The sequence below is a fragment of the Emys orbicularis genome, chromosome 4, assembly GCF_028017835.1.
Source record: "Emys orbicularis isolate rEmyOrb1 chromosome 4, rEmyOrb1.hap1, whole genome shotgun sequence".
In the NCBI taxonomy this organism is placed as follows: domain Eukaryota; kingdom Metazoa; phylum Chordata; order Testudines; family Emydidae; genus Emys; species Emys orbicularis.
The window spans coordinates 9,846,822-9,870,885 of NC_088686.1; the positions used below are offsets into that span (position 1 = coordinate 9,846,822).

General features: G+C 50.4%; 1 protein-coding gene across 2 annotated transcripts; it reads right to left on the minus strand.

Annotated features, from left to right (window-relative positions):
• Positions 1–13,609: 13,609 nt before the first annotated feature.
• On the minus strand, positions 13,610–16,517 carry BMP4 (bone morphogenetic protein 4). Of its 2 annotated transcripts, XM_065403549.1 has the most exons (3): positions 16,463–16,517; positions 15,372–15,695; positions 13,610–14,451 (listed from the first exon to the last, which is right to left on the minus strand). In XM_065403549.1, exons 2-3 carry the CDS (start codon positions 15,547–15,549, stop codon positions 13,610–13,612), a joined length of 1,020 nt encoding a protein of 339 aa, XP_065259621.1. In that variant the 5' UTR covers positions 15,550–15,695; positions 16,463–16,517. The 2 variants fall into 2 exon arrangements, with proteins under 2 accessions (XP_065259621.1, XP_065259620.1); XM_065403548.1 differs by lacking the exon at positions 16,463–16,517 and having other exon boundaries at positions 15,372–15,741.
• Positions 16,518–24,064: the final 7,547 nt, after the last annotated feature.

Here is a 24,064-nt window from a genome sequence, read left to right on the forward strand (position 1 = left end):
ATTTGCCGGAATGCCCCTGCCATCATGACCTCGCACGTTCTAAAATGGCATCCTACATGCGGTGCGACCTCAAAATGGCATGCGCCATGCGGCAAAAGTGCCAGTACATGGTTTCACAGAGAGCCGGCCCCACTACACCATTGTTTCGGACTCAGGTCTGCAGCTTGCTCTGCGTCTACAATGACAGGGGTTGGACCCAATGCTCAGCGGGACTCAGGCTCTGACCCACCCCTTTAGCAGTGTCCTAGGTCCTGAGTACTTGCTGACCTGAGTCGGACTGATTTGTGTGTGGATAGAAGGGGAATTTGGGCTCAAACCTGAGTCAGAGCCTGGGCTTAGTGTGCAGTGTAGACGTACCCTTTGGGGCTGCTCCAGCTTGCTCCAGTCCCCTGGCACAGCGGGGGGGTTGCAGAATCGTACTCCGCCACATCCCTCCTGTTGGCAAACTTTCTGCCACTGGAGGTCTGGAGAGTGTGCTCTGCCAGAGGAATGTCAGGGATGAATGGAGCCCATTGGCTTCCAAACTCCTCTGCCCAACTGGAAGAGGGGAATGCACAAGCAGTCCAAAGTGGGGAACTGCAAAGAACAGAGAGAGCCTGAGTAGCCATCAGTGTGCCTTGGATGGCAGCAAAGCAAAACCAAGCAGCAGACATTTCCCTCACCTCCGGGGAATTCGCCACTCCAGGGCAGAGTTTGAATTCATTTTGGAATAAGACCCTTGCTTTACAAATCAGAACCAGCCCAGGCTAGGCCCCCATGTGCTAACTTTGGAAACATCCCGTCCTAGCTACTCGAAAAAGGGAGAACCTGAGGGGCTGTGTGAGTAAAATGGACCTGGAAGCTGTGACTCTTCACACATGGCAATGGCTTCACTGAAAACATTTCCTGTAAACAGAGAAGATCCAGCCTGTTTCAGCTCAAAGTTTTCATTAAGGGCTTAGACTGATTCAAAAAGCATGTCAGGGGTTTGATCTCAAAACTTATTGACAGGTCTTTTCATAGACTCCAATAGGCTTTGGACTAGTTCATATCGGGGCGGGGGGAGGGGGGGAGTGTCTTTCCAATATGCTTTGGACTGGGCCATATCAAGGGTCTTTCCTTAGACTCCAATGGGCTTTGGACCGGGCCATATCAGGGGTCTTTCCATACACTCCAATGGGCTTTGGGCTGGGCCCTCTATTGGTCCCATCTGCATTCAAAACAACTTTCAGTTGTGTTTGACTTCATTTTACAGGCACATTAACACATTTCAGTCACGTAAAAATCTTCCGCTTAAAAAAAAAAAAAAAAACCCTCAGCCATATAAAGTTGCTGTAACAAAGCTGTTTAGTACCAATTACATGCTGAATAATACAAAACACAGAGGGACAGATTGTGTGATGTGAGCTGTGAAATCACTCCTCGTGGAGCTAGGCACTACTCACCATAAGGAAGGGGTGCAGAATATAGGCTTAGGATCAATATTTGATTAGACTACAGCCTACATATCTCCGCTTACTTGGATCTGTTTTTTTATTATTGTTCTTCTATAGATACCACAAAGGCAATTAACATTGCAGCAAGCACACAGCTGCACATGGGCAGCATGAACCCATCCTCCAGCTTGCAGGAGAGACACTCCTAACCAAAACCAGATTGGATTCCCGAATAGCTCCAACCTTATTTAAATCTCATGAAAACTACACACCTGTGTTTGCACATTCCTGCTGCGAAGCCCTGCCCAGGGGATGACAGAGTTTGTTCCATCGCTCGGGAGCGAGGTTCTGCGGGCTATTCATGATGGGTTTCCCAGGTGGCCCCGTTGGAGCTGCAGTCCGCGGAGCACATATCTGGCTAATGACAACAGGGTACTGAATTTGACTGATGGCGTTAACAATCACCCGGGCCAAGTTTGCTTAACTGGAATCAGTAAAATAATATTAAAAACACTTATAGCATCGCAGGTCCTTTTCGCCTACAGATCTCAAAGCACTTTGAAAAGCACGATTTATTACTATACCCATTATTGCCAGTATGTTAACACGGACCTGAGCATTACTGGCCCACTTTTGCAAGTGGGAAAACTGAGGAATACAGACACTAAGTGACTTGGCCACTTGTCTTTGGTAGCCCTGTTGGAAACTCATCTTGTTACTTCAGAATTCTTTCACCTAGATGGTATCTTTTGCTGAGTATATTGTAAAACATTTTTCACAGGCAAATACTATGCCCCAAACATTTTTTTATGTCTTTTGGCCGATAACAGCTAATCAAATGAAAAATACTAATTTTGCAAACGATCTTTTAGGATCGTCTATGACTGGGGCAGAGGCCAGCTTATTAATTGTCTTTCCAGGAGCACTGCTGTGCCTGTCCATGGATGCCTTTAAATAGCAGAGTAAATAGAAGCTACATAAGATTTATCTATATGAAGGCTCTCAAAAGAGTATCTAGAAATACCTGTTACTGCTTCAGTAGCTACAGAAACGGGAAGGGTTAGCATCTGTCTCGCAGCCCGTTCCCACTAAGGACCTGTTCCTGGGTCGATTTAAATCAACAGAAAGACTCCCACAGACTCCAATTGCCTTTGAATCAGGCCCTCAGGGACATGGTGTTGGCCACCCACTGAGGCTCCGCAGATGGAGATCCAGCCTTTAAGACCAACGAAATTCAGCTCAGTATTAGGATGCATGGAATGCGCAGAATCTGTTGCAAGGCAAATTCTAAGGGCTGAACTCTTCGCTCAGGTACTGAGGTAAATAGACCACCACGCCATGGGAACCCGAGAGCCGAATGTGGGACTAGATGTTTGGTTTGGCTGTGGACTAGCTCGGTCCCCGGCCAGGACGCGCTGGTACCAGCACAGGGCAAAGCACGGCTCCTCCCCAGTGCAGGCCCAATGCTCTCAGGGCACTTACACCACCGTAATTCCTCAGACCAGCCTGGTGACGGCGTTTAGTCTTCCCCTTTAAAAAACACACACACAGGAATGTAAAGGGGCAAATCCTCTCTCCTCCATGCACAGCAGGAAGGGCACTGGCCTGGGGGCAGCTACCTCCCCAGGGTGGCCGGAGTCCATGTAGCTGTTTGTGAATGTCACTCCACCCACCTACCAGGTGCATAACTGGGCCCTGTGTGGGTGAGGCGGGGCGGGGAGGGGGAGATAAAATCCCCCAGGCCAGGGCTCTGGATCCTGTCATGTGGGATCCCTTCAGAGCAGATCCTTTGCCCACTCCCACTCCACTCTCTTCACCAGCATACGCTTGGCTGGCGTGGAGACCCTTTCCGAAACATCGAGAGGTCCATGCCAGCTCTGCTCGCAGCCCCCCATAGGGCCCAGTGCAGTGCGTCCCTAGTGCAGGGGGCCTCACAATGGCCCTCTACACAGGGCCTCACCAGTTCCTGCCAGGCTTGCAAAACATTGTCCCACCAACTCACCCCATGCCCTCCCCAAATATTACAGGATCTGTCCCACCTTTCCAAAACCAGAAATCAACAGAGTCTCGTCCCCCCATGCTCACACCCCAGCTCAAGTTCACAACTGGAGTAGGCAGTGATGCTCAGGCTACCACTGATAGGCCTAGGGCAAAACCCCTTCCAGCTGGTTTACCTCTGACTGAACAGGTCATCTGCTAAGCAGCCAGCATGACCTCTGGCCACAAGAAGGGGCAGCTGAATAGCATGAGAGGCAGCACAGTGTGGTGGACAAAGCAAGAGACTCGTGCCAGGTCTGACACTGACTCCCTGTGTTATGAGACCCTTCATCAATGGCATGATATATGAAATCACAGTCCATTTGCAACGGGAGGCATTTATGAAAGAGAACAGCTACAAACAAACAGGCTTCCACACCCAGATTGAGTTCCAGCTTTGTCCCCCTTGTTAACCAGGGGCCGAACCATATCTGCAACTCTATGCATCACACAGAGATTTCTAATGGCTGAATCATATATTACAAATAAACATATCATTACAATCAGTTGAGAAAAAAGGCTGTGCTGGTTAAAAAATTGACCTGGTTTAGAGGGAAAGTGAAGGAACCAGTAAAAAATAAAATATAACAAATGGAAAAAAGGGGAAGCTGATAGTAATGAATATAAATCTGAAGTTAGGAATTGTAGAAAGTTGATAAGGGAAGCCAAGGGACACAAGGATAAATCTATGGCCAGAATAATTAAGGACAATAAGAAGGAGTGTTTTAAATATATTAGGATCAAAAAGAATACTCACAATTCATAGATTCATAGATTCATAGATTCTAGGACTGGAAGGGACCTCGAGAGGTCATTGAGTCCAGTCCCCTGCCCGCATGGTCAGGGGACCAATTGTATTGGTCCAGATAACTTGCATCCAAGAATTTTAAAAGAGTTGGCTGAGGAGCTCGTTGGACTGTTAATGCTGATTTCAATAAGGCTTGGAGCACTGAGGAAGTTCCAGAAGACAGCTAATGTTGTGCCAATTTTTTAAAAGGGTAAACAGGGTAGCAGGATAATTACAGGCCTGTCAGTCTGACATCGATCCCGGGCAAGATAATGAAGCAACTGATATGGGACTTGATTAATAGAGAACTAAACCAGGGTAATATAATTAATGCACATCAACATGGGTGTATAGAAATAGATCCTGTCAAACTACTTAATGTTTTTTTTTTATGAGATTACAAGTTTGGTTAATAAAGGTAATAGTGTTGATGTAATATACTTAGACTTCTGTAAGGTGTTTGACTTGGTACCGCACATTTTGATTAAAAAACTAGAACAATATAAACTTAACATGGCACACGTTAAATGGATTAAAAACTAGCCAACTGATAAGTCTCAAAATAGAACTGTAAATGGGGAATTGTCATGAAGCAAGTGTGTTTCCAGTGGGGTTCCCTGGGGATCAGTTCTTGATCTTATGCTATTTAACATCTTTATCAATCACCTAGAAGAAGATATAAAATCATCATTGATTAAGTTTGCAATTGACACAAAAATTGGGGGAATGGTAAATAATGAAAAAGACCAGGTCACTGATTCGGAGAAATCTAGATCGCTTAGTAAACTGGGCACAATCAATCAATATGCATTTTAATACAGCTAAATGTAAATGCATACATCTATAAACAAAGAATGTTGGACATACTTACAGGATGGGAGACTCTATCTGGGAAGCAGGGACTCTGAAAAAGATTTAGGCATCATGGTGGATAATCAGCTGAACATAGCTCCCAGTGTGAAGCTGTGGCCAAAAGAGCTAATGCAATCCTGGGATGCATAAACAGGACAATCTTGAGTAGGAGCAGAGAGGTTATGTTACCTCTGTATTTGGCACTAGTGCGACCGCTGCTGGAATCCCGTGTCCAGTTCTGGTGCCCACAATTCAAGAAGGATGTTGATAAATTGGAGAGGGTTCAGAGAAGAGCCACGTGAATGATTAATGGATTAGAAAAACCTGCCTTATAGGGATAGATTTAAGGAGCTCAATATATTTAGCTTAACAAAGAGAAGATTAAGGGGTGACTTGATTACAGTCTGTAAGTACCTACATGGGGAACAAATATTTAATAATGGGCTCTTCAATCTAGCAGTGAAAGGTATAACATGATCCAATGGCTGGAAGTTGAAGCTAGATAAATTCAGACTGGAAATAAGGCGTACATTTTTAACAGCAAGGGTAATTAACCATTGGGACGATTTACCAAGAGTCATGGTGGATTCTCCATCACTGCCAATTGTTAAATCAAGATTGGAGGTTTTTCTAAAAGCTGTGCTCTAGGGATTATTTGGGGGAGGTTCTATGGCCTGGGTTATAGAGGAAGTCAGACTAGATGACACAATGATCCCTTCTGGCCTTAGCATCTATGAATCCATAAGGTCCTACCATCTATTCCATGAGGCAAACTGTCTGTAGAGAAAAATACTTGGTTGGCGGTGAGATTTTCTGAGCTCTCTCCCCTGGATTTTACCACTCAGAGAAACAGTCAGGCCCATTGCTGGCTTTTATTAAGTTCATATTAATTATATTACATTATAGGAGGTCATGCATCTCAGCATCTCCTGTATCTGTGCATGCCGCTTTATTCTTCGCTATGCCCCTAGTCCGTTCAGCAAACCCTCAAAGATTTTCAGGTTCTATCCCATTATTAGACTCTGTTCACACAGGCCCTTCCTTTCTCCCCTCCCCCCAAAACAAGATCTATAATCAATTTAGCATGCCTTAGCTAATCTCGGCATGAAGGATTTTACTTATTTTAGAATTAAATAACAGGTGTTCATTACAGTTTAGACAAAACGAACAAAGCCAATAAAAGCAACGTCAAGTGCCTACTGTCCTCCATATAATTTAATATGTAAAACAGTGCAGACTGTTTCAAGTTATTACTTCATAACATATAATCTCATGTTACTGGAGGGAGAGGTGAGGGACAAGTGGATTAGTTGAAAAAGCACTTGCTTTTTGCCTGTGGGACTCTGGGCTGAGCCTAGACTTACGTTGTAACTGACAAGGGGTTGTGGTCGCATTTCAACCAGGAGAAGAGTAATTCGTGTTACAGAACTAAATCACTTAAGAGTGAGATTATCTAATGAAGAAAGGCCAAAGCTAAAACAAGAATGAGCTAATGCCTTTCTTCCCTTTCTCCTGTGAAAACAGTATTACAACAGCTGTGGGAATGGTTCAGTGAGAACCCAAAAGCATAAGCCCTAATGTACAGTGGGACCTGCAGATAATTCCTCAGCTCCTGCGCTCGAGATTATAGAATGGTATCGCTCCCTCTGCTTCGTTGTAGCTCCTGGCTGACAACAGAGGTGGAGTGTTACCTTATGTCAGCTCCCTGACCCTCCTGAAACCCAAAAGGACTGGAGGGACCGTGATTCTGCCAGGCAGCTCACCCTGGGGAGAGAAGGTGGTGGGGTGGCCCTTGGATATCCCTGAAGAGGCCACACAGACTCAAGGATGTGTGTGTTGTAGAGAAACTGGAGCTGATCAGGCCACTGGGATCCCAAATTGAAGATACAAATGACAGTGTTTAGGCATATCCATCAAATGTTTAATTTTCCAGTTGCTGCTTTTCTCAGCAGCGTAAGTTAACCTTGGTAAGAACTCCAGTGTAACCTCAGACCTGCCCCGTTCATCTCCTGACTTGGAATAGCATCAGCATGTGAGAAACTTATCTGCATTTTCCATCCATTTCCTGTATCTGCTACAGGGTGTGCAAGACTGGATCTGCATGACTTCTGCCTATGGGATGGTGAAGCCCCAGAAGGTGGTGTGGTTTGGACAAAAAAAAAAGGCAGGAGAAGCCAAATTCATAAATGTGGCCTATGCCACCATCTGAAAGGAGGAGGATCTGGAGGTAGTGCATGAAGTATATATTACAGCCAACCCACTGTGCATGTGAGTTTATATAAATATGACCCTTCTCCTGTCCACATGGTAAGTGTATCAATGGATCTGTATGGGTAGTTAGAACCAGCTTTCCTCACCTCTCTGAGACATTACTGGGAAAGCCATCCGGTCAGGGTACCTTTCTGTTGCAAAATCCTACGGGTGTTGACTTTCAGTTGTTCAAAACTTTCCTTCGGCCATCAGTGTCTCATATACAAGTGTATTTTGTTAGCTGTAGGATGATGCCTCAACTAGATATATACACAACAAGGGAATACCTCCCAGCCTATAATCAAAGTGTGGAGATGGTTCTCCTGAAATAGTGAGCGTCAGAACGAGTATGGATGAACCGCCAAGAATGCAAGACACAGTCCATTTTCTTGCCCATGATACGTAATGAAAAGATTATGGGAAATCCTGTTTGCTCCTCAGAATCCAGAACTTGGCATACTTCAAGGGGAAAGAAACATGGAAGGATACAACAACTTACGGGCCCAATTTGAAGACCCTTCCCACGACCACATCTGCACGTGAAAATGAAAGAGCAAAATGTGATGCAATTTCAACTGCCTTTATTTTACATGGAAATCCAGTTATGTTGAGGTTAAGTTTGTGAATCATCAAAAGGGGAGATTCAAGAACAAAGCAGCTAAGCCACTGCACTGGGGCTTGAGAGCTCAGGATTCAATTCCTGACTCTGCCAAAATCTCCCAGTGTGACTCTGGCAAAATCACTTCATCTCTCTATGCCTCAGTTTCCCAGCTGTAAGATGGGGTGATAACACTTCCTTTTGCCCACACTTTGTCTTATTGATTAGCGTGTAAGCTCTTTGGAGGCAGGGCCTGGGTCTTACTATGTGTTTGTACAACACCTAACAAAAAGGGGTCCCAATTTACCTGGGGACTCCAGGCATTTCTAAAGAGCACAAAGCGATGGTTACTTGAAGAAGTCGATTCTTCAAGCCATCACAGCTGAAGCGTGCTAATAAATACCAGGAAAAAACAAAATCGGTTGTTTCAGCGTTGCAGAGAAAATGAAAAGTGCCCAAACCAGCACCTGCTAGTTCTGTTGGACAGCCTGAGCGTCCCTCCCTGTATAGTAATGTGCAAACCTCTGCATTTCTTTTCAAACAAATTTACATTGGTGAAACTAATTTACAAAGCCTCATTGCTTTTAGGTAGGAGACACAAGCGAAGCCCGGCTGTGTGACGAGTTCTCCTCAGTTGCTACATAGCAATTGCAGTATCTTTTCCTAAAACTATGCTGGGAAATTTGACTTCCAGGCAAATTTTTGCATGCAAAAAAAATCTGCCAAAAAGTTCTAAGGGGCCTGAAAACCAGGAGAACTTGATCTGTGAAGGTTCTACAGCGGCAATATAGTCAGAGCAAGAGTAGGGTTGGCAATTTTGGTTGGACATATTCCTGGAGGGTTCATCGCATGACATAATCGATAATTAAAGATTAGCCTTTAATTCCTGGAGACTCCAGGACGATCCTGAAGGGTTGGCAACCCTAAGCAAGAGGCTGAGTGCTGACAGGGGTTGAGCCATTGACACCATGGAGGATGGGAGATCGCAAGAAGGAAGAGATCCATCTCATGGCAGTCAGGTTTGAAGTCTTATTTCCCTATGGCAGCTCAGACTCTTGTGGTTGGGGGCTGAGCCCCATAACCTCTCAGATCCCTCCCCTTTGAACAAGCACGAGTTAAGGACGGTCAGACTGACCACTCCCTCTCTCACCCCATAAACTGTTCTGCAAGAGGAGAGCACTGAGGAGAACGTTATTACCTCGAGCCAGGCAGAGCTCACCGTCAACAGGCCTTAAAATCACTATTGACAACTCAGTTGAAATCATGCAGGATTATTAGCCTCTGTGCGTTCTGCCCTCCCCTCATTATCCCCACTTGCTAGAAAGAGGAGAACAGCGCACGCAATGGAGGGGCCATCCAGCTTGCTCCTGTCATTATTACATTTCAATAATGCTTACAGGCCCGGTCAAAAATCAAGGCCCTCTTGTGTTAGGCACAAACACAGAGTAAAGGGTGAGCCCCGACCATTTGTAGCAGGGGCGCTCTCTGTTCAATACCCTGCATTTCAGCTACCGGGAGAAGCCAAAAAACAATCCCCCGAATAGTGCTCTGGATTGTTTGAATCAATAATCAACCTCCACTTCCGCCTCTTTTTTCCAAACTTCAGTTCGAATCACTGCATTTTGGGGAGGATGAGGAGGATTAAATTTGCTATAAATTCTCTCAGAGCCTCATGCTATTCAAATCCCTGAATTAAATCCACTCAAAGTCGAGGCCTTGCTCTGCTAGCCATCATAAAGAAAGCATTCAATCACTATGAAGTAAGTCAGATCTGCAGAAAATACATCCCAGATCCGTGGGCTTTATGACAGGCACACAACAGATACATATGAAAAACGTTATACTTGCAGATAAAGCTAACACGGAGTAAGTGCTTAAGGTCCAAATAGCGCTCCGGCATCTCTCAAACGATGTGAGCAAGGTTAGTGTCTATTGTTAATTAGCTAAGACAAAGCTAAAGCCGCGTGCCTATGACAGGGAGCATAGACCTTTGCACTAACTTCAAGGAGAGCAGGGTCGAAACCCATTTGTGTTGTGCTAAACATGTGCCTAAAACAGCGTAATAATTTTCCATTTAAATTCCTCTTAAAAACCTGGGTCTCCCTGCACCGGAGTGTAATTCACAATCCCCTGTATGAAGCAGTGTCCTTTAGCCAGGTAACATTGTTCTGATCACCAGCAACGGCACTTCTAGGGTGACAGCAAGTGTGAAAAATTGGGACAGGGGGTTGGGGGTAATAGGAGCCTATATAAGAAAAAGACCCAAAAATCGGTATTGACCCTATAAAATTGGGACATCTGGTCACCCTACCTGTATCACACTGACGTGAATGACATTTCCACTGGCATCAGTGGTACAAGGAGAGCCTGAAATATCTTTCGCTAACATAGGCCCTCATCCTGCAGTCTTTTTTCAGGATCCCCGCTATCTTCAGACACAACTTTGGATTGTTGGATTGTTTTCCTATATCTATGATAGACAGACACGTAGTGCTATTGTAGCCGTGTTGATCCCAGGATATTAGACAGACAAGGTGGGTGAGGTGATATCTTTTATTGGACCAACTTCTGTTGGTGAGTGGGACAAGCTTTCAAGCCACAACAGAGCTCTTGCCAGACCGGAAGAGCACTTGCGGAAGCTGGAAAGCTTGTCTCTCGCTCTCACCAACAGAAGTTGGTCCAGTGAAAGAAATGACCTCACCCGCCTTGTCAGACAGATAGATAGATATTGGAATTCACCCACATATTATGCATTAAAATCCGCTACGTGTTTATAATAGAAGTTGTGCACTAAGTCTAAAAATGCTTCATGGCTCTCTGGCTATTTTACCATGGCTTGTTATAACAGTGTGTGGGGCAAACATGCCCTTGAAGGTTTTGCAACCCAACCATTGCAGGGCAATGCTAGGGCAGGAGAGAGACCGAGGGAAACCCACTAGAAATAAAGGGCTGCAAAAAGCATAACAAGTTAGGTGCATAATTGGGCGCTTTGCTACAGCGGCCTCCCTGGAGTGCTCACCACCTGTGAGATGAAGCAGGTGCACCATTCAGTGCAGGCCCCAAGCCCTCGTTTGCGCCAGTTAAATGCAAAAAACAACATGAACGCAGACAGACTAGTTTTTATACCCCTTACCATGTTAACCACCTACGTCCCCTCCCCATGCTGCAAACACTGGGTGCCGCTTACCTTTACTAGGGGGAGCATTCCCCTTGCCTGCCATTCTCCCAGGACAACTGGCCCTAGTGAGGTTCAGCAGGTGGATAACTGTGGGCCTAAAAAGGCATTTTAAAAAAAACAACAGTGATAGGGAATTTTTAAACCAGTGCAACACCCACTTCCCCCCCCCCTCAGAAACTCTCTCTTGCCGAGCTGGGCTTGTCCTGCACCGTGCCCGCTTTGCTGCTGCTCCTGGGCCGGCGACTGGAGAAGAGCTGCCGGCTCTGGAGGCAATTCCCCCGGGGGCCCAGCCCAGCCGGGGTTATCTCCAGCGGCGCAGATCAGTGGAGCGGGCTGTAATTGCCCTGTCAGCCAGCTGCAAGGCGCTTCCCCCTGGAGCTTCTGCCACTTCCAAATGAAATTCTTTCTTGGGCAGGGCCCTGCCTGCTCCGCCGCAGCCATCAAAAAGGTCGCCGCTGCCCCGGGCCATAGATCTCCCGGCTCAAGACAGGAATGAGAGTGGGGGGCGAGAGGGGGGCAACCAAAAAGAGCCTCCTGGAGCCCAGCGCAGCGTCCTGGCTCGCAGCCAGGCTCCCCGGGGAGCTCCCCTACCCGCCCCACGCCTGCGGGAGCCAGTCCAGCCAATCGGGCTAAGTGTCTCCCTGTTTGGGCTGCAGGGGACCGGGCCAGGCTGGCTAGCGGGGAAAGACGCTGCAGGACCGGGGGGCTGCTGCAGGGCAGAGCCCCCTCACCTGCCCGGTAACAAGGAGCGATGGCTGCACGCTCCGGTCCGGGCTGGGTGCAGGGGCAATCGGGCTGTCTGGGGCGGGGGGGGGGGCGGTTTAAGCCACCCAGCTCCAAGCGATCGCTGCAGCGGCTCGGCCAGTGTCTCTGCGCGCTGGCAGCAGATGACTTGGTGGGGGGAGAGAAGGTGCAAAGCATCTGGATGGGCTAGTCCCGGGCCTCCCTCTGCTAGCCCCGGTGGCGCTCAGATCCCGGGGTATTAGTCCGGGGCGATGCTGAAGCACTCCCACGCAAATAACTTTCCCCCCCCCATGCAGAATCCCCCCGGGGCTGGCCCGAGTGGCGAGCAGGCTTGCAAGGGTTAAGGGGGCCGCTGGCCTTTGTTTCCCAAGCAGCACGAAGGGCCGGGCCGCTAACGAGGTAAATGCAATTCGCAAGATTTCACGGTAAATTCCCCAGCCCCCAGAGCTGGCTGCACAAACAAGCCGCGTTATCCGGTCCTGACAAGCCGCCAGCCAGGCTTGGGGGAGCGGGAGCAGCTGAGCAGCGAGTGGGACCCGCGCCTGGGGGAATTAGTTCAAGTCCTAGGAGCTGCTGGCTGGGAAGCAGGCACCGCCGGGAGTGCAGGGCCCGATCGCTCCGGATCGGCCCCTGCGAGACCCAGACGCTGAAAGCAAAGGGGGGCCGGGGGGAAAAGCACTTCTTCGCGGGGCGTTTTCCAGCGCGATCGCCCTGGCCTGCTCGCGGCTCTGATCTGGCCTCTCCACCTGCCCTCCCCGGGGAGCTGAGGGGTTGGCAGCCTGGCCACGGCTGGGTTGGTTGCTTTCCACTCAGCTGCCCGCTTCGGCAGGCTGGAGAACAAAAGCGCCCCGTGCATCCCCCCGTCCCTTTCCCGAGGATACCTCCCCCGCTCCGCCTGCTGCAAACTGACCCGAGCTTGCAAAGAAACCCCCGCCGGAGCCGGGTGACGGCGCGGGCCGGGAAGGGGGAATCCCCTGGAGTCAAAGCGACAGCCCCCCGCCCGCCTGCACTCCTGCGAACCCGAGAGTTTTAAATGCATCCCCTCCCCTTCCCCGCTGGGCAGGACCAGCCGCAGGTGGGCGTTAGCATAACCCATAGGGAACTGCTTCAGAGTTTTTGGAGGGGGGGGGCATTGTAATTGGGAGATTTGGTCTTCAAAGGCTCATGCAAACCTTCCAAGAAAGTCTCCAGAACCGCCCCCCCACACACACTCTTTTCCTTCCCCACCCCCCTCCAGAACAAAATGCGAATCGCTTTGAACACTGGGGGGGGGGAGGGGAGGCATCAAACTCCCCGCCGGTTTAGCATAACCCTTCAGGTAACTCCGCTCCGCTTTTCACATGCAGTTTTGCAAACGCTTCCCGCAGGTTAGCAAGTCCAGTGTCACTCCCCGGGGCTGGCCCCGCCTGACAAGCCCGAGTTCCCGGGGGTTCCCCGCCCCCCGCTGCCCTGCGCTGCCAAGAACCAGAAGGAGAATATTTAAAATTAACAAAGATCCTGCTCCGAGCCCCGCCCCAGCCTGCCCCCCTAAGGCGCCAGACACAGGAGATGCCTTTTACCTTTAAAATAATGACTCGCTTTATTTTTTTCTTTTAATATGTCGTTATAAATATATTTTGTCAAAATATAGGATCATTATTGTCAAACCATTTGCACGTAAAGTCATAAATAAGGTCAAGGTGAACGTTTAGTTTAGATCAGGGTCCAGCTGGAAGAAGCAGTCCTAGGGTGCGGGGGGGTCAGGGTTTTTAACGGCACCCGCACCCCTCCACCACCATCTCCTGGTAGTTTTTCAGGACCACTTTGTCATACTCGTCCAGGTAGAGCATGGAGATGGCGCTCAGCTCCGTGGGCACGCAGCAGGCCTTGGGGATGCTGGCGTTGACGGAGTTCACCAGGGTTTGCACGATGGCGTGGTTGGTGGAGTTGAGGTGGTCGGCCAAAGGGAAGGGGCAGTCCCCGTGGCAGTAAAAGGCCTGGTAGCCCGGGGGGGCCACGATCCAGTCGTTCCAGCCCACGTCGCTGAAATCCACATAGAGCGCGTGGCGGCGGCAGTTTTTTTTGTTCTTGCGGGGCCGCTGGTGCTTGGCGCTGCGGCGGGCCCGGCGGGTCAGTGCGTGGCCCCTGCCGTCGTGGCTGAAAGTGACCAGCAGCGGCCTCAGCTGGGCCCAGTCCCCGTCTCCTTGAGGTAAAGATCGGCTAATCCTGACGTGGTTCCCGGGGCCCGCGGGGGCCGCGGGCAGCGGGGTCACCTCCACCGCCAGCCCGTGGTTGGGCTGCTTGTCCTGGGTCCAGCGGAGGACGGCGGGGCTCACGTCGAAGCTCTCCCACCGGGACACGTTGTGATGCACCAGCCGCGTGTCCAGCAGCCGCGTGATCACCTGCCCGCGGGCCGGCGGGGGCTTCATCACTTCGTAGATGTTGATCCGGTGCGAGCCCCGTTCCCACGCGGGGCTCCGCGCTTCCAGCTGCTCCCGGTACAGCCGCAGCTCGGCCGAGGTGATCACCTCGTTCTCCGGCACGCTGCTGAGGTTGAAGAGGAAGCGAACGCGGGGGGTGTCGCTGGGCCCTGGGAGGTTCTCCAGATGTTCTGCAAAAACCAAGCGTGTGAACGTTTGGGGGCCCCGAGACACAGCGCCAGGTGAGTCGGGACACACCGCTTCACCTGTCCCTAGCCCCGCACAGAGAGAGACCAGCCCTCCTGGGCAATATCCCCGGATGCCTCCAAAATGCAAAGTAGCAACCTTCCCCCCGGCTCGCCAACGCATCATCTCCATGTCTAACCAGCTCCTGCCCCGGAATCCCGCTTCACCACCACGGGCCTTATCCCTATGGATCTACAGACCGGGGAGTTTTAAAACAAAGTTTCTTTAAAACACTCCCCCCCCCCCCCCAAGGATCTTGCTCACAAACTGCCCAGCGATTGGGAAACAGAGAGCCCTGCCTTGTTGATCCCATTCCTGGGGGGCGGGGGGGAGGGTTAAATTCCGACACAGCAATGATGCTGGTGGATTAATAGCTCCGCTTGACTTTGGAAAAGAAACATCCGCTACGAAACATTTGGATCAGATTACAAGGCCCCATTGAACGAACCTCACAAACACGCTGTTGTCGGTATTCAATTCGAGGAGGTTTTTTATTTTCTTTCTTTAAAAAAAAGAGCCCAAGCGGACAGCGATCGCGTTGATATTTCAAAACAAACACACACGGGACGCGATTGGGAGGGATCTCGGTTACTCCGGAGTGAATTCCATGTGAGCTCAGGGGAGTGACACGGGTACAAACCCGGAGTGACTGGAGCCCTGGTGAGAGAGCCCTTCACCAAAACGGGTCCAGTTCAATCTCAGCGCAGGATGCTGGAAAATACAGCCGCGGGACTAGCCCAGGCCAGCGGGCTGGGGGAGTCCGCCTGCAGCCGAGGGCTGGGCACATCCTGTTCTGACTGAGCTGGGAGTCTCCAAATCCCGATCGCTTCCCGACGCCCCCCCGCCCCCGAACTGCGGCACTGACCTTCATGGTGGAAACTCCTCACGGTGTTGGCCCGGCTAGTGGATCTCTCGGGATACCGCAGGCTGATGTCCTGCAGGCTTTCCTCCTCTTCCCCGGACTGCAGCCGATAGAGATCCAGCATGTACGCGGGGATGACGGCTGCTTTGCTGGGCTGGGGCCGCCTGCGGAGCCCGAACATCTGCAGCAAACTCGCCTCGAAACCCCGCAAGAGTTCATGGCTTTGCCCAGAACGGCGTCCAGATCCTGCTTGAGCCTGGAGTTCTCCAACTTTCTTCCTCCCCGTCTCGGGTATCAAACTGGCATGGTTAGTACCTCCTAGCAGAACTTGGCATAACAGAATGACCATCAGCATTCGGTTACCAGGAATCATGGTGTCTCTGGGGTTTCAAAAAAACGCAACAACAAACAAGGAGGGTCAAGATTAAAAACAGCCACCCCCCCTCCCCCCAAAACCCGAGCCAGCAGCGGCTGCAGCAGCAAACGCGTCTCAGAGGCAAAGGGATCGCCTGGAATTGACTCGCTGGAACTTGTTTGCAGTCCAAGAGCCCCCACAATCAGATAGCCGCTATCCGGCTCATCTGTCCGGTCCCTGCTATCTTAGCGAGGATCTCCGCCTAACTTCTTTCAAGAATAAACAGTGAACATTGGGCTTCGGTGGAATTTCTCCTCTCTCCCTCCCGCCTCCTCCCCAGCCCAACGGATCGCTGAAGTGCAGCTGATCAGGGGCCGGTGGAGGGGGGGGGGTCTCCAGGAGCATGGATCCCAGTGCAGGGGGGGGGGGGGTTGCACCGAATCAACTTGGCCCCTTGTCTTATTTTGCCGGCGCTGTGTGACTCCAGCTTTGCCGCGGCCTTCAAGGGGTTTGGAGAAAGGAGACAACACGCCACAGAGAGAGGAGGGGGGCAAGTCACTTGGATCTAGGGTCACTGCAAAGATAAGGCAGAGAGAGATTGAAAAGTCCCCGGTCTCTTAGCAGCAGCGCCTGGGAGGGGGGGGTGGCACGTTGCGGTCCCCGGGAGCCAGGGGAGAGCCGAACGGGATTGACACCCCTTCCAAGCCCAGGAGCAGGAGGAGAAGAAGGGGCTACTCACTGACAGAAAACAAGGCATGGGAAAACAGTCCATGATTCTTGCCAGCCAATCTGGAACAAACGGGTGGAAAAGCGCAGGGGCTCGGAGGCGCTTGGCTGCCGGGGCTGGGACTGCGGAGCGGCTCCTAAAATGAATATTTGAATCCAATGAGCCTCCAAAGCGGACTGGCTCTGTTTTTCTTCCAGCCCATGAGAGTCACGTGGGCCCAAGTCACTCCTTGCACCGCTTGTCCGTCACAGCCAGGCACCGCCCACTGGACTCCAAAAGGGATGTCCCGCCCCTCCGCCCCTGTCAATCTCCTGGCTGGAGAAACCTCCTCTTGCCAAGGGGCAGTGGCAGGCCTGGTCCTGGCCCGACTGAAATCCCCTGGGTGGGGGTTGAGGGTGACTTCAGGGGGAGCAGGATCCGGCTTTAAACTGGAGCCCCACCTTTGCCTTGCACTTGCCCCGACCCTTTGTGCCTAGCACTGCAGTGCTTGAGCAACTGCCCTCCCAGCCCCACCGCACCAGAGCCCCACTCCCCGCAGGCCAGCCCAGCCCAGCCGCTCCTCCCCCTGCATGCCTGCTACCACGCTCCGCATCCTGGCGCTCGTGTAACGACGCCTGTGAGTGACTGAGACCCAGGCGCGACCGGCCTTTCCGAGCAGGTCTCCCTCCCCCTGTAGATAAAGTAAACCCCCCTCCCTCCGTTGAGCGCACGTTTCTCCAAGCGTTACACCTTTGGGGCAAAATAACCCTTGCAAACGGTCCAGACACATGGAGGACAACCCTTGTTTTCCCTAGCCTGCAAGAACCTTCCCAGCATTGAGTTAGATGGGGGGGGGGGTCACTCAAATCCTGATCAGAGGGGTAGCCCTGTTAGTCTGAATCTGTAAAAAGCAACAGAGGGTCCTGTGGCACCTTTAAGACTAACAGAAGTATTGGGAGCATAAGCTTTTGTGGGTAAGAACCTCACTTCTTCAGATGCAAGAAGAAGTGAGGTTCTTACCCACGAAAGCTTATGCTCCCAATACTTCTGTTAGTCTTAAAGGTGCCACAGGACCCTCTGTTGCTTTTTTCAAATCCTGATGTTCTTAACAAACCATCGGAAGGATTTGCGAATAGGGCAGAGGCCTGTTTTGCTGGGATTAGAGCTCCCGCCTGAGTTTAAAAACACAACACAACACCACGAATAAAACCCAAGGCATGGTCGATTTCATCAGCGCCATAAAACCTCGGAGAAAACGCACTGCGCTTTGCCTAACGCTGAGCTTCCCATCTGAGCGATGGGGCCCTGGGAAAGTCGTCTTCGCTTCTAGGAGCAAGTCACATATCAACTAGCCTTTGGAATCTGATCCTCCCCCACCCCCTGTCTTTGCACTTGGGTGTTAAGTTAATTATTACCGCTACATGCGGGCTTCGGTGAGTTACTTCCAAGAACTGGACATCTCAACAGCTCGAGTAATTTACAGGCGTGCAGGGACTCTCCGAAGCATGAGTCTGTCATCGGAAAGGGCCTATTCAAAAACATTACACAGTGTCGAGTCAAAAACAGGGCAACACCTTTCCCAGCGCGCTCAGACCCAACGCCTGTGAAGCAGGGCCAAACTCAGCCATTAGTTCATCAAGGAGAGCCCCAGAGCCCAGCTAATCCACGCCAAGGCAGAGAAACATCCCCACCCATCTGAGCCCGGGACCAAGCCCGCCCTAGCGGCCTGATTCTGTCCTTCTCTCTCGCTGACTTCACCGTGTATATTTCACTTGTCCCCTTGGATCCCTCTTGTGAACTCGTTAAAGGAGCAATAAAAAACAACAACAAAACTCCGTTTGGACAGGAAATAGCGCCGATTCATTCAGCATCTCCTGCTCAGCGCTGCACTGAAGAGATAAAGGGCTATTTACACGAGCGATCTCCCTGGGGACTGCAGGTGCCGGAGTGAGTTTTAAACACGAAACACTGCTGTTTGAAAAGGCAGGAGAGGGGGGGTTATTCCGTAGTAACTCTGCGATTGAAGGAAAGCAGGTCAACCCGACGCTTCCCCAAAGTCTGGAAGGCAGGTTCCTCAGTGACAGGCGATTTAAAACAAAGAGCTTAGAGGAAACTCTAAGAAGTGCGAATAATGAGATTTCAGACGGTCCCGCTCTGGGACGGCTGGGTCTGGCCCTTCCCTTTAAGCCTAGGATTGGATTTGTAGAACTTGTTACCTGCGGAGGAGGAAAAAATGCCCCCCTGATCTGTCTGAAGCGGCGGAACCAGGCGGCACTCCAAATCCTCAGTACCCTTTCACAATCAAACCACGCTCCTCTGTGAGTGTCAGAACGGGGCAGAGGTTGTGGAAGCGATCAAACCAAAGCGGACTGGGACTGGGATGGCACCACCCGAAATCAAGCCGTACACAGAGAGATTTTCCACTCCCCTTTCTCACTGCACGTGCTTTTCACTCCCTCTACCCGTCCGTCTCCTCCCCCCACAAGGAGAATCGCATCTGAAATCCTCTTGGCTTCAGCCAAGAGCACAGCACCCTCGGCGAACCGCTGTCACCTGCACTCGCCTGGTGAGAACCAAAGAACGTCCCTGGGGGGTTGAAAACCCCAAGGAATATGCGGGGTGGGGGGCGCACAAAGATGATATCGGACACCCCCCAAGATCACTCAGGACACTGCCTTTGAAAGGGGACCTGGGGAGTCGTCTCTCCCTGCCCTAGAGGAGGCAGAGTTTGGGACTGAAAAGCAGCCGCACTGGGATGGTTGAAGATCTGGTCTCTCTCCCCCCTCCCCACCAGATGGGGAAAAAGACCTGGTTACCCCCAGTCCAGAGTCAGGTATGGGGGGGAGCATCGCTCTTGGGGTGACAGGGCAGGCGGTGCTGCCCCAATCTCTCACCACAGGTCCATGCACTAGCATGATCCTTGGCACGCTCTGATGGAGGGTGCGGGAACCAGGGGGGCACACACAGCAATCTGGGGAGGTACTAAATCAGAGGTGGGCAAACTCCAGCCCGGGGGCTGCATCTGGCCCTTCAGACATTTTAATCCGGCCCTCGAGGTCCAGCCGGGGAGCAGGGTCCGGGGCTTTCCCTGCACCAGCCGGGGAGCGGGGTCAGGGGCTTGCTCCACTCCGTGCATGCCGGGGCTCCACACCGCTCCCGGAAGCAGCGGCACATCCCTCCTCCACCTATGCATAGGGGCAGCCAGGAGGCTCCGCACACTGCCCCCACAGCTCCCATTGGCCAGCAACCATGGCCAATGGGAGCTGCAGGGGCAGCACCTGCAGATGGGGCAGAGCCGCCTGGCCGCGCCTCTGCATAGGAGCCGGAGGGAGGACATGCTGCTGCTTCCAGGAGCTGCTTGAGGTAAGCACTGCCCAGTGCCTGCACCCCTGACCCCCTCCCGCACCCCAACCCCCTGCCCTAGCCCTGATCCCCCTCCTGCCCTCCAAACCCCTCTGTCCCAGCCCGGAGCACCCTCCAGCATCCCCAATCTCTCATCCCCAGCCCCACCCCAGAACCTGCACCCCCAGCCGAAGCCCTCACCCCCTCCCGCACCCCAACCCCCAATTTCATGAGCATTCATGGTCCACCATACAATTTCCATACCCAGATGTGGCCCTCAGGCCAAAAAGTTTGCCCACCCCTGTACTAAATGCTAATCCCAGCACTGAGGGGACACCACAGTCAGCTGCCAGCAGCACCCTCGGTCCTTGCTAAAGCCACTTTGCCTGGGTATTCACCAGAGCCAAGTTCAGAAGTCAGTGTCCTCTCTCCCTCTTCTCTTCCTTTCCCCCGACCTCTCCCATGTCCCTTCCTCCCACTTTGCCTTCCCTGACTAACCCACACCATGGACCAGGCTAACGCACACCAGCCAGTTCACTACGCATGCAAGTCCTGGGAGCTCCCATCAGCCACCTGTGAGGATGTCACTCACTCCCCCCACGGCCAGGCTGGACTAGCAGACCACATGCAAGGGCAATCCAAAGGATGCACAGACTACCTGCCACTGATTGGTGTACGCTTCAGACACAGGTATATAGAGACTACCCTGATCACAGTAACCACTCCAGCTGATTGTTTGAATGAGGGATGGACCCACCCCTCAGAGTTCAACCCCAAATCCAAACTTTCCTGAAGAGTGGGTGGCTGGGATCTGGGGCAGACATGCCAAACTCGCAGAAAAAACGCAGACATTGGGCTTGTTTTCAGCTGAATTGGCTTGTGAGTTGCTTGTTGGCTAGTTTTTGGCTTGTAGCTTGTTTGGCTGGTAGCTTGTTGTAGCTTGCTACTTCTTTTTTTTTTTTTTTTTTTTTATCAGCTCCCGGCAAGCAGAGGAGAGAGTCAGGGGTGCCCAGTGAATCTAAGTCCATAATCAATCACTGGGGATCTCAGTATTGTCAGGCAGTGCATTTTTCCAGGGTCAGGGTGTGTATTTGTGGGAATTCGGGGCCCACCCCAGTCCTAGACTGCACGCAGGGGCGATCTAGTCACACAGAGTGTTGGGGATCTTAGGGATTTGGTTGTTTTGAAATGGGATTAGCTTGATTTTGGGCTTATTGGGAAAGCCAGGGTGCTGATTTACCGTGTGAAAGCTGGGAACCGTGATCTGGGGTGGGACGGGGTTGGCTCACCACAGACATAGGCCAGCTGCACCATTCAGATGCAGACTTCCCCAGACTTCAAGGCAGTTCACATCGGAGATTTGGGGTCAGACCCAGCTGTCCTTGGAGGTAGTGAACCCCCTGGGAAGAGCAGGCAATGGACAATGCAGCTTTCAAAGGCAGGTCTATACTGATGGGGGTGTGTAGACTACAGACACGCACACCCAGATCGCGTGGGTATGAACAGCAGTGTAGACAGTGAGGCGCAGCTTAGGCGAGCAGAGTGCCCCACACACCTGAATACTAAGGCATGTACCCTACCCAGCTCTCTACTTACCCAAGAAGTGCCTCCCATGTCCTGATGCTGGCACCTTTCATTGCTGGGGGAGGGATAGCTCAGTGGTTTGAGCATTGGCCTGCTAAACCCAGGGTTGTGAGTTCAATCCTTGAGGGGGCCACTTAGGGGATCTGGGGCAAAAATCTGTCTGGAGATTGGTCCTGCTTTGAGCAGGGGGTTGGACTAGATGACCTCCTGAGGTCCCTTCCAACCCTGATATTCTATGTGTAGTGCCTGCACTCCATAGGCAGCCATAAGTGTAGACCAGGCACAAGTCTCCCTTACTGAAGGGACTTCCACATACTGAGAGAAAAAGCAGCCTGGACAGCCACATCAGAAACAAAGGAAACACCACCAATGCCGCCGTTCTTTCAGACATTGTCCCATTATCGTAATTCAGCGATATCACCAAGCCCTGGCTTTGTGTTGAGGAACATGTGCTGATAGGGTGACCAGACAGCAAGTGTGAAAAATTAGGATGGGGGTGGGGGGTAATAGGTGCCTATATAAGACAAAGCCCCAAATATTGGAACTGTCCCTATAAAATCAGGACATCTGGTCACCCTATGCACTATCCCGTTCTGTCTAAAGCCGAAAGAGGCAGAGATATAGCCAGAGAAGTGGCCATGGATGATTTCATCTCCAGGTTCTTTCATCCTGTTACTTTCAGTTAGTCCCGAAACTGACTCTAGTGTTGTCGTACTGCTCTCTTGCACTGCAGATGTTGCTTGGCACAGTTTCATTCAGCCTTTTCACACCTCAATAGCTACCATTGAAGGCAGTGGGAAATTTGCTGCATAGAGGTGCAGGACCTGAACCTACGGTTTTAGCCATCTAGGAGGACTTTGGCCTTCAATGCTACAGGACCACCTACATTTAATATGATAACACAACCTGGAACAAACTCAGAAATGGCAACTGTAAATCAACACATCCAAGAAACCCCCATGTCATTGTGCCCCAAGTATTTATAGAGTCTGAGCTGAGGATGTGATGTTACATACCATAGCTGCAGTAATACTACAGAACTAGGATAACATTGCTTTTTTATTTTATTTTTTATTATTATTTATTCCATTTTCTTTAGCTCATTCATAGCCCATGCATTACAAATGTCTACTGACATCACACACTTTGTGTGTGGACAAAGGGCAATGCTTACATTGAAATACCCCTGCTTTATTCCGATACCAGTTTATATTTAAAAGAAACATCTTTTTAGCAAAGTATTTGATCTCAGAGCCCATCAAAGCTGGTAAAATATCACCCTAACCATTTCAAATGTGTCATACTGTACATTACTCATAGCAGGGGGAAACCATTTGAAAAGTAGCTACTGTGCACCTCATTACAGTTAAATAATATTTTCATTGAAAATGTTCCAGTCTATAAACAAAGGCTATTCGAGTGCCTATATAATTCTGCTTTTAAAACAGTCCTCTGGATTTGTAAAAGAGACTGACTCTCAACTTCTGTGGTACAAGCAAACAAATCTACAATGAATGAATTTTATCCCGCTTGTCCAAATATCCAACTCAGATTTTATATAACTAACAGACAACATCCATGTTTAGTGAAAACGTTTGTCAGCGTAAGCAATTTAATCCCTTTACATAGCGCCTTGTATCTTTCACTGGTGAACTGGCCTTTTAAAGTGAAATACAAAGCATTTCACTTATGCCACTCAGATAAACCATGCATCTGTAAGGGGACAGTCGGGGACAGAAATCCAGTAGATGATGGTGTGGTTTAGGTTCTTGTCTCTGAAACTTGAGGAAGTCAGGGGGTGTTTCAGTGGCTTATTGGTTATTAAAAAGAGTTAGTCATGGAGGAAAACTGTGCTGTTTAACTTAGCATTTATTCCCTAAGATGTAAATACATAAGTCCCAAACCACAACAGAAATAACCATTGATGGAAATAGTGTACCATTTACTTAGGGGACTGAAATATATTCCTACAGAGATTGTATTTCCTTACACCCCTGGAGGCAAATTCATCAGCGCCCACTGAAGGCAATGGAGTTACCCAAGAGATGAATCTGGCCCACGCTTCCTAAGGAGCCAAGTGTGATATACAGTCAAACCGAAACAGTGAATGTCAAAATGCAGCTAAAAATAAAAGTTAGGAAGGTCAGGAAAGCAAACATTGCTTAATTCAGAGTCACAGCTACCTTGTGTACTTTAATGATCCACCAAATCTAAAATAGGAGCGGCTTCATCTAGGTCATACAAATTGCACACAAACTTCAGAGGGGTTCAAGTCTCGCATATTTGAATGAGGTTCCTGTCTGGAATTTCAGCCTTAATTGTGCTGGAGATTCTGCAGACAGTATTTTCCTCTCTGACCTCAATGAACTGCCTTCTGAGGGGCACCTGCCCATGGACGCACCGTACAGCAAGACTGATGGCTTTGTTTGGAGCGGAGCACGTACAGACTGAGATCTCTAGGGTTGTACTCTGCAAACAAGGCCAAAGGGAAAAGAGATGAACTCCCACAAATACACACGCTGACCCTGGAAAAATGCACTGCCTGACAATACTGAGATCCTCAGTGATTGACTATGGACTTCGATTCGGTGCGATGCTGCATGCTACCAATGATTTCATTGCTGCCTACAGAGGCCACCTGTTGAGGACCTTTGTCTACTTTCTGTTTTCAATCTATAGAAGAATCCAAAAGAAAAAAATGATCCTTTG